General features: G+C 40.4%; 1 protein-coding gene across 1 annotated transcript; it reads left to right on the top strand.

The window, feature by feature from the left end:
- Positions 1–7515: 7515 nt before the first annotated feature.
- LOC118411737 (neuropeptide FF receptor 2-like) lies at positions 7516–10452 on the top strand. Its single transcript, XM_035814219.1, has 3 exons — positions 7516–8176; positions 8406–8505; positions 8755–10452. The coding sequence occupies exons 1-3, from the start codon at positions 7762–7764 to the stop codon at positions 9434–9436; spliced, it is 1197 nt and encodes a 398-aa protein (XP_035670112.1). The 5' UTR covers positions 7516–7761; the 3' UTR covers positions 9437–10452.
- Positions 10453–10571: the final 119 nt, after the last annotated feature.

The raw sequence follows: 10571 nt of genomic DNA, 5'->3' as shown, positions 1-10571 counted from the left end.
TTGAATCCAGGGGAGTCAAACCTACACTACTGTCAGTCAATCTATGCAGACTGTGACACTACGCAAGTGAAAATGATGTCAACATATTGCGTGACGTGGAAACCAAAATAAAAACCAAAATAACAACGCTTGATTTCATATCCTTGAACTTGTTGACAGTTATAGATCACCTGTAACAAAGCAAATGAAGCTGCTTCCAAGCACATTGCTGAACAAGAGTTCGTGGACCCCATGCCTCGGAGTCCGTGGACTGTATTTAGAGCTTCTTCTTTGTCCTGTTTAATCGTAGTTCATTCATCAAGCAAATCAGGTTTGATTGTCATCACATATGGCCATTGATCGCTTCCTGTCACTCTATGGAAAAAGTGACTAGCATATGGAAAATAATTCGAAACACAATCGGATCAAAAATAATACCTCCCTATGAATCAGTAGACTCTCCCGTTAACCCCATGTCCTGTCATGTCTGATACTTCCTGTCACTCGGGTTAGATGAAACTTTGCCAGGTAACACCATCTTCCAACTCATTTCCTGCCACTCTGCTGACAGTGTATACGGATAATTACTGACACGCAAGAACACAACGAAAAGACACACCTAAAACAAAGCGCCTGTACGTGATGGCAATAACACAGTCAGTGATCTATAACATATCACGTCAAGAGGTCAGTAAGGTCAGACAGTACCGTGGTTCAACAATTTTTCTGACCACCATTAATGTCGACAGTTTTGATCTTTACAGTTTATAGGTGGACATCATTGCCTGGCGTTCTTGTAGCACTGCACTGTGTGTATCACAGTTGCGAACAATGTAGACACCGATTAATACATTAGATTTATGCGATCCGTTGCGCATGAGACAGATGCACTAGGTCATGATCATGAACAAAAGTCAAATCAAACATTCGTTATTAGCATATACAAACATCAACTAACCTATCAAGTATATGTTGATACAAAGCAACATTTATTTTCAGATCCTTATGAACACAAGGGAACAGACAGTGCAATATGCTTAAAGTATTTCTTCTATAATACATTCTGCATATTTATTGTATTCAACTTATGACTAAGAGAACATCAAAACCTCCCCGCTTTGAATAAAACAAAATAGAAGAGATGTATCAAAATCGGCTACTTTTAGATGTTTTTAAATCATTTAATGTCAATTTATATTGTTCAACTAATCAGAATATTGTCATAAATGATAAGGTTAAAATCAACGAGATCATGTCAAGTTATTAATCAAGCACCAGCACAGTCAATTAAGAACTTTAGCTAAACCCAATAAAACGTCGACTCAGAGATATCCACAGATCCTACAAACGCAACCTCATCAAATCCCTCCAATTGTTGAACGCGCACAGGAGCGGATCAGGTCTATTCATTTGAACACTTTAGGCGCCGTTGGAACACGATAATGAGAAAGTGCGCAAATGTCAAATGTCCCCAAGACACTTTCCATGGCCGTTATCGAAGTACCTACCACCTGCGCCTGAGCAGGATCAAAATCCAATCACGCAGGCTCAGGCGAGATTAATTACTCAAGGACAACAGTGCGGGAAAAGTACTGGGATAAAAATGATGTTTCCTATTACCTAACAATGTATAGCAAAAACCTGCCGACTTTTTTGGTAGCTAATCACTGAGCAGGGACATATACTTTTTTCATTAAAGAGATGTGTAATGAGAACGTTGTAGAATCGTAGAAACTTGATATCAACAGACTCAAAAAAACCTAGCCGCCCTTAATGTCAATACACCGCATAAACATATATTATTGAAAGATGATGTTGAAAAACTTCTTTTTGTGCATTTTGCATTTTTAAACTGTATTTGAGAATGAGAATGAGAATTCAACCTACCAACCCTCTTTTGTACGGTTCGTAATCGGGAACAATTTTTTTTTTTGATAGGTCGAACTCGTGCAATCCCAAGCCTACTACGGTGACCACTGGCTTACTGTACCATCAGTTCAAATGTAATTCCAAAACCTATCGTTTGAAAACATCCCTTCACCTCATCTGTAAACAATATGATTACAGTTACCTTTAATATGATCCAACGGGTAAACTCTTTCAGTGGAAATGAGATCATCCTCACCATAATAATCAACTTTATAATTTCTGACTAGGTTTGGCGTCAAGATAATGATTTATGCATTCGGTATTGTCCATGTACAGTGACTTTCGTAGGTTCAATTTATACTATTAAGATGTGATGGATGCTCCTCATTTGATTTGCTCCATCCTCTCAGTATCAGAAGGCACTTTTGACCTTAGCTACATGTTTCCGAGTTCCTGATAGATCACAGTTCTTCGTTTCATTTCCTCTCTATTCAGTTACCCGTTCGATAGCGAATTGGGAGTGGGATGTATATCCATCACAGTCTGACCCGTCTGCTGAGGAACTTGCGATAAATGGTGAACTGGAATCTTTGTAGATGTGGATGTAAATCACTGCATTCGTCACTTTATAAGTCGGTGGAATCTTTTCCCTTCTATCGAGTCTGAATTGATTTTTTACATTATTAAATGCTCCTTACACGATCCAATGCTCATTACATTGCGTGGCTTGTAAGATGGTCTTGGTCAGCTGGTAATATGCAACTGAAAATGAAAGACTTTAACAAAAAAGCCCCTCCAATTCCATAGCAAGCCGCTAGGAGGAGGGGGGGCGAACTTGCACCCACATGTAAAATATCAGTCTATATCAATATCAATCTAGAGGGTCTGAAGATATTACACCGGACACGTGCACACATATTTCAAAACTTTGCCTTCTTTAAATGGGGGTAGTGAGTAAAAAAAGTCTAGGCCTGTACAACCTTAAGGTCAAAATTCTGTCAACTTTGTTTCAAAAAAACTAGTCATATATCCGACTGCGCATTACCATTCCTAAACACTTATCTTGGCTCTGGGGTGAAAATATTTTGTGTTACGTCAGCAAATAACCCAATCAGCGTGACGTTTGAGATAATCTGGTGGATAGACCGCAGCGTTTCCTCTGATAATTCCCATGAGATGTGCCAAGATACAAGCATTTGGACTGACAGTCGAATTGAAAAGACGCATCATCAATTATCATTGAACCACAACACGCCTATTGTGCTACAAAGACATGTTTCATCTAGCAAACCAATGTAGCTGACGGGATGTGGGCTTTAACTGTTTGACGAGTGATGTGTTGAACGGCTGTGATGGGCTTAAATGACAATGCCGATCACCTTATCTCCCCCCAGAGATAGACAATAAAACGGTTCATGGCCACGCTGGAAAATTGGCATTACTTTTATTATACTTGAAGTCATCACCATATCTATCGGTGACGCACACATTTCAAGTAACAGGGCAGAAAACACAAAGCAGAGGTCACTCCTGCGAAGAATGATATCATTTCTGGACCAACGTCTAAATGTCATGAAAGATATAAAATAGTTATAAAACCCTTTCTGGAAATCAAGCATGAAAGCACACGGTGCATAAAGATGCGATTGCTGGGAGAAGATGTTTGATCAAGAGGTATAGAGGTAACCTTTTAAAATGTCTGAATAACAATTCTATTGAAAAAAGTTTCCCACTGTTTCATGGTAATCAACAATCCTATGAAAACTTGCTTATTTCATCCAGTGAAAATGATATACTTGGTACATAACGTACCCCCTTGCTGGCTGACATTCTTCTTGCGTCTGTGCAAAAATGTATCAGCCTCTCCCAACTTCCATGCGTATTATTTTCCAAACTGTCAACAACCCTGCAGACAAAAGCACATTGTCTGCATTCATCCTTCAGGCAGCAATACATCTGGAGCCGCATAGTTCCAGTTTAGAACTTTTATTCAGACTGCGCAACACTTACTTAGCACCATGGCGTTGTTTGCAGCACAGAGTTCGTAGCATGCAAAGCTTTCATAAATTACATGCTCAGGACAACGTAACGACGTATTACGTAACCATAATGTCTCGCAAGGCGGGCAGTAATTTTGATTGAGGTCTTCGAGCCATCCAGGCTGTTTGAATTTTAGGGCCACTATATGTACGCAAGAGGCATCACAACGTTTATTTTTGAAGTATCAATACATAATTTCTGTACTTAGATGGCATCACGTACGTATTGTCTTGTACAGCAATGACTGTAATGGAAGCGGTGTAATTGTGCAGAAAGTATGGTCTATTTATCACATCGCACAAAATTCTGCCCGCTTTATTTGACGTTTTGTTTGTATCAAATGACCTGGTTTTTGATCTGAAAATATCTGGTTCATAATAAGATCGGGTATTTCTTGTTGATTGTGTTCATTTGCATGGCAAACGTGAATCTACATGCAATATTGTATTCATATGATAACTGACTGCTTTAGCCATTGCAAACTATCACATCAAAACGTGTAAGCTTGTTAGCGAGTAGATCATGCGTAATATTGAGTGTGACTGTGAATCTTATCCACTGTAAATAGAATTTAGTGCTTGGTAAGTTAATAGTCCCGATACGCAAACGTGAGTGTACATGTAATTCTGAGGGAGCCTCATCATCGTTATCGGACATCTGTGGTGCAGCTGGTCACACATTTCATGCAGGCTTGCTGATCGCCAGACATGCCAGCAACTGACTCTGGTCGCCCTTGGATGGTATAATGGATAGCTTGTCTTCAGCCCTGGCTCATGGGTATTTCTGTCCATGTTTAGTCTAGAATTGAAACTTTTAAATCAATACCGGGGTCACCTGACCGACCGAAATTCTGGTGTACCTGTGTAGATGGACTCTTTTTGGACGCATCTTGCGTATGTTCAGCAATACACTTACGTCAGGATGGGGTATTCCCTTCGACTGCTTGATTGACAGTGTGCAACTGTAATACTACCAGAACGTCTTAATTAATAAAATGGTAGGGAACAGGTTACTGTGGAACTGGAGGTTTAAGAACATCCACTAAATTGCTGTGCCAATGATAGTTTTAACAAAACAGTATTTACAGTGCATTAGCTTCTTAGAACATATAGTACGTAAGCAGTGATAAAAAAACAAAGTTACCGTTACACCAAAGTGTCCCTTCAGATCTTAGTGTAACTTGCGATCAATACGGCTGATTGTGCATCTGTCACTGCGACATTCACATTAACATTCGGTCTTTTAAAAGTTGGCTGTTTTGACACACGAGAGTAATTTTCCCTGACGCGGGAGGCGGACCGAAGTTGATGTAGCACCCCCGACACTACCGTCACCGATCGATACCAGCATTAATCTAACAAGAAGCCCGGTGACTCACTTGGCAACAAGACTAAGATAGAAAAGGCAAATGCAAGGCGATCTCTGTGTGCGAGTCGATGCTTAGACAAGACAAGACATTAGATTACCAGTTTTACTCCTGAAGGAGTCTGTTGGTACTGACGTTTGTCTGGTTGTAAATATAGTTTGTGACGTGTGCTTTATGTGAGCAGTTGTGACCATTACGAGAACACTGGGCTAACTCTTCTCGTTGCACAGACTCTTTGCCCCGTGGTAGCTTTCACGATGGATGTGTGTTGTTGACTTGTAGGTCATGATCATTGATCATTGTCTACAGCATGTCTTTTGACGACAATAAAAGCAGTACAAAACCCACGTTGACGAATATTCCCTTTCGAGAATGCTCTCAGAGTTGACAGAACATTTGTCTAGAAGTTCTTTTCGATCCACGAGATAGGTCTCTTGTCACTACATACGGTCCAGATAGGATGCCCAAGAGTCACATACATATTGGAATCTTTCCAAGAAAACACTCTGAGGAATCCAACGATGGTAACTTTAGAACCGCTATATGATCATTACCGTTACTCTATGCCTAGTGCCAGTGAGGTCTTGCCTTCATTTCCGTGTCATAAGGGACACGGTTCCATTTCGCCTGATTTACCAAGAGATACATAAACGACAATGAGTCGAAACTACTTTGATAACAGCAGCTAAAGGGGACCAGGATATGCGAATTTGGTCGATGTGAAACGTTTGCTACTCACGGCAACAGCAAGGGGCACGTCTAATGTAAAAAACAACTTTTGACAAATTCATTTTATTTTTCAAGACGACCGACAATAACGAAAACTAACGAGAAATGCTGTTAACGTTCTCGACAGTTGCAGCCTATAGCTATTAGTATCCTTATTAAGCATGTATAAAAGCATTAACCCCCTGGCTCTTCTGATTATATCCTAGCGCCGGTGCCATATTCAACCACTAAGTAACAGTGCGCACTTGGCCATGGACCGCCCGGGCGCTGGGGCCATTACCGAGGAATGTATAATGGACTTTTCGTTGTGAGTGTCCTTCATGAAACACATCATGACGTTAAGTACAGGCTTTCTATTTATTACATTGGCTCCCGGGTCACGGTCGTATATGGTTGTGGGACTATCCTCATATGTCTAAATAGGGGTCATTAAAAAGTTGCTTCTTCTGGAGGTTACAGGGTCAGTTGACAATAGAATATTTTACTAAAGCTATTACCGGAGTACCTCTGAGGGTTGGAAAAAGACCTTGCCGTGGAAAATATCATTACCATGTGTTGTAATAGAAATTCTCTTGACTGCATTAAACCATCCCTTGATAAAAGAAGAAATTGACGTTTACAAGTGTACCATACTAGTCAACCAGGGATGGCCATCCAGTAGTTTGAAACCTCAATCTATTTTTAAGTTATCCCTTGAAAGACGAAGCAAATTAACAAGATTTCGGATGGAGTGTTAGCCTTTACAAAAGGGCGCAACCACTATGGGACTCTGCTGAAAATGCTAATATCTATAATGGCGCAACAATGCTCGTGAATGTTATTTCGTGGCAAACCGAAGGCAATGGGACTAACAGTTATCTTAGGGACACAGTGGGAAACAAGGGATGGATGCTTGTGCCAAACATAAACAAACGTTCATGAATAGATCAAGGTGGATGATTCGGAACTTGTGTAGAAGCCGGTGACCTTACTTTGCATAAGGGGATGTCCCAGAATAACCCTGGTAATGGCGGTATCGTAGACTGGGCAGGAGGTGGTCCCATCAGCAGTCCATTAAGGACATGAAGAATGTGCTGCAAAGATAGTCACATTTGCGGGACACTGTGATGTACAAATACACGTAACACGTAAAGGCCTTAATTACATGTTTTATGGGACAGAGCTAGCTAATTAATCTCTTTGTTACACGACGGGGCATCTCGTTCAAAGGTAGTTAGTATTGTATGTAGAGATGGGACAAATGGCACTGACCTCTGACCGCAATGACCGTCCAATGACCCTATGAGTTTGTGATCTTGAGTTGTTTTTGTTATTAAGTATGAGTTGTTATTCTTTTGAGTTTTCCTAAGTTGCTTGTATGATTTACAAACCCGAATTGGATTATTGCTTTGTTATGTTCAATCCTATGTTTGTATTTATCTTTTGTACTTTGAGTTATTATTATTGTTATAGGGCTCCCTTGGAAATCAGTTACCACGTTAACTGAAGGGACTACCCTAAAGATCAATAAATAAATAAAAAAAAAAATGGGTTTGACAGAAAAAATACAACTTGTCTCTTCTGTTTACAGGCTACCACGTCTCCAGCATCGTTGAGCAATACAGACTACTGACCCATAATCCAAAACTATTATCCGACGGACCTAGTCTGAAAATGGCAAAATAGACCTAGAGGTTTTTTTAATATTCTATACTAATAGACAGACGTATTTTGCCAGTACCAGATTAAAAATAAAATAACAATTTTTCGTGATTCAAAATATTGATAATTGCTTTACAATGGCTGCATTCGACATATTCGAAAATTCTACAGATCTTGACCAGAACGACACTGTAGGTCAAAATTTGACAGACGATGTAAACAGATCTACCGCCACACGACTAAAACAGTCCGTACCGGTTATTGCCTTATTTGGAGTGTCGTACTTCCTGATCTTCGCCCTGTGTGTGGTCGGCAACACCCTGGTGTGCTTCGTCGTCATCAAGATCCCGCGCATGCGCACGGTGACCAACTACTTCATCCTGAACCTGGCCGTGAGTGACCTCCTGGTGGGGATCTTCTGTATGCCAGCCACCCTGGCGGACAACGTTGTGATGGGCAAGTTCACGTCACCATCAATATCGGGTTTCCTCCTTACACTTCTTACTCCATTGCCATATCTACATTTTTCCAATAAACGGTCACCTCTCCTTGGTAAACTAGCAAACTTCTAGCACTTACTATCAAGCTACCTAAATCTCCCCTCGAGGACGCCCACTAAATTCATATTCCCAAAAATTTCCAAATCTTTTTTATTGGACACATTTATCACTGCTACAATTTTTGCCACGGGTGAAGTGTCAAACTTGCACTTACAAAAGTATTGTTAATTTGTATTATCTATATATTTAATATTTCGTCTTGACTTCCAATTCTTATTTAGGCTGGCCATTCGGAGATGTCATGTGCCGTCTGGTCCCTTTCATGTCCACTGCGTCCGTGGTGGCTTCAGTCTTCACTCTTCTAGCGATTGCAGTTGACAGGTAAACTTGCTCAACTCGCCTTTATCTATTTTATCATTATCTATCTAAGTGAGTCGCAAAGTTGCAACAGCATTGAAATATTATCCAAACAGTGGTTTTGGTCGGGGGCTTGCAGGCCTCAAGATTCTTTACGTTTTTCCTTCTAAGCAACCACTAGTAGTCCCCCAAACATAACCTCTGGTTCTGCTTGGAATAGAATCAAAGTGATGCAGCTAAACAAAACTTAAGGTTTGGTGTTCTTTGTTGCAGGTTTTATGCTGTTGTCCTCCCTACCAAACCCAAACTCAAGGTCACTGTTATGACCAAGGCAGTCATCACCATCTGGATGTTCGCCATCACGGTCAGCCTGCCGCTGATGATCTTCAACCGTGACGAGATATACGAGGACGTTCAGCAGGACGCTACATACCTGGTACATTACTGTGATGAACAGTGGCCCACAACAGGTTCATGGACAAAAGACGACATCAGCAAGTATTACTCCTTCGCCCTTTTCATCATCTGCTACCTGGCGCCACTCAGCATCATTCTCGTCCTGTACATGATCATCGGATATCAAGTCTGGTACAAATCAGCGCCAGGCCAGAGGGCATCTGTGGAGGCACAAAACGCACTCTTGAAGAAGAAAATCAAAGTCATCAAGATGCTCATTGTTGTGGTGGTCTTGTTTGCATTATTCTGGTTGCCATTGCACACGATCATGTTGCTGAATGACTTTACTCAGCTGTCAGCAAGTCAGAAACACGTCGTCTACATTTACGCTTTCCCTATTGCCCACTGGTTATCGTACTTCAACAGTTCCGTCAATCCCATCATATACGGGTACTTTAATCCAAACTTTCGTCAAGGGTTCAAGTCACTGGTTATATCGAGACGATATGCAAATGGCCTCAGTGAAATGTCTCACACGACGAGGCATGAAAAAGACTAGAATTTAAGTTACGGTCACATTCACCGTAGGGTGTCGTACAATTTCGATACAGTAGAGTTTTGAAGCAGGCTGTGACATAACCAACCACCGACATGAATCTAAGAAAGTTTTCTTAGTAAAAGACTTGTATGAAATTTGTACAACACATCGCCAACTATCGTTTGACGATCGTCCGACGAATGTGACCGGACCCTTTGTCTGTCATTTCATTCACATGACACGTGGAGGTGACAATTCGTACGTTTGTGTGTGAATCCGCTTCTAATTAATTATGTTTGGAGCCTGCCAGAGAACATAGAGCCCAATATCTTTCTGAAATAGTGAGTGACGAATCTGAAACTTGCATGCATGTAATACACAATACCGAAAAAACATATTAAAAATAAAAAGGGTGAGCCACAATATATACTATTCTCACAGATAATTGCGCTCAAACCACAATATAAATGTGCTAGTAGTGGTCAAAGATGTAGTTAAGAATTGCAGCTGGAGATGGTCATTTGTACCTTATTTCTGACCGTCAATAGTGCATTAGGCAAAGTACAGTCTTTGCTACATACATTTTTATCACAATTCTGTAAGGGATATACAATCACAACACATTGTAATCTAATTCAGACAGTATACTCTCAGCATGCACATAGGCATACACAGTAAGCTGGTCAAATGGATTATGTGTGACGTTAAAGAGCAATGTATTTGTGATATTATAGAGATTTAGTAGGATACGGCCGAACAAGACCCGGAAAATGACACATCTGTGCAGTATATCTGTGCAGTGACAAGTGTTTTCGATAAAGCTCGAACTTGGATAACAATATGCGAAAATGCAAGTGTTTGTGTATCAAGTCAAGTAATAATTGCTTGTTATTGTAGAAATATTTATCAAGATGTCTTAGAAATGCCGAAACGCAGGATAATAATTTCGAACGCAATTAGAAGTTGAGCATCAACACATGACTAATAACGATTAGTTTTGAGCTCAAAATATACTCGCTACACTTACAACATTCATATTTGATTTATATTGTGATGATATATGTATTCTTAGTAATTGACTTAGCCTTGATCCATTGTAAAGGAACAATGCAAGATTGTAAGCAGTAGAAGCGGCAAGTAAGTAGAAATATCTTGA

The sequence above is a fragment of the Branchiostoma floridae genome, chromosome 3 (assembly GCF_000003815.2).
Source record: "Branchiostoma floridae strain S238N-H82 chromosome 3, Bfl_VNyyK, whole genome shotgun sequence".
NCBI classification, from domain to species: Eukaryota; Metazoa; Chordata; class Leptocardii; order Amphioxiformes; family Branchiostomatidae; genus Branchiostoma; species Branchiostoma floridae.
This window is presented reverse-complemented; position numbering and strand designations above follow the sequence as displayed.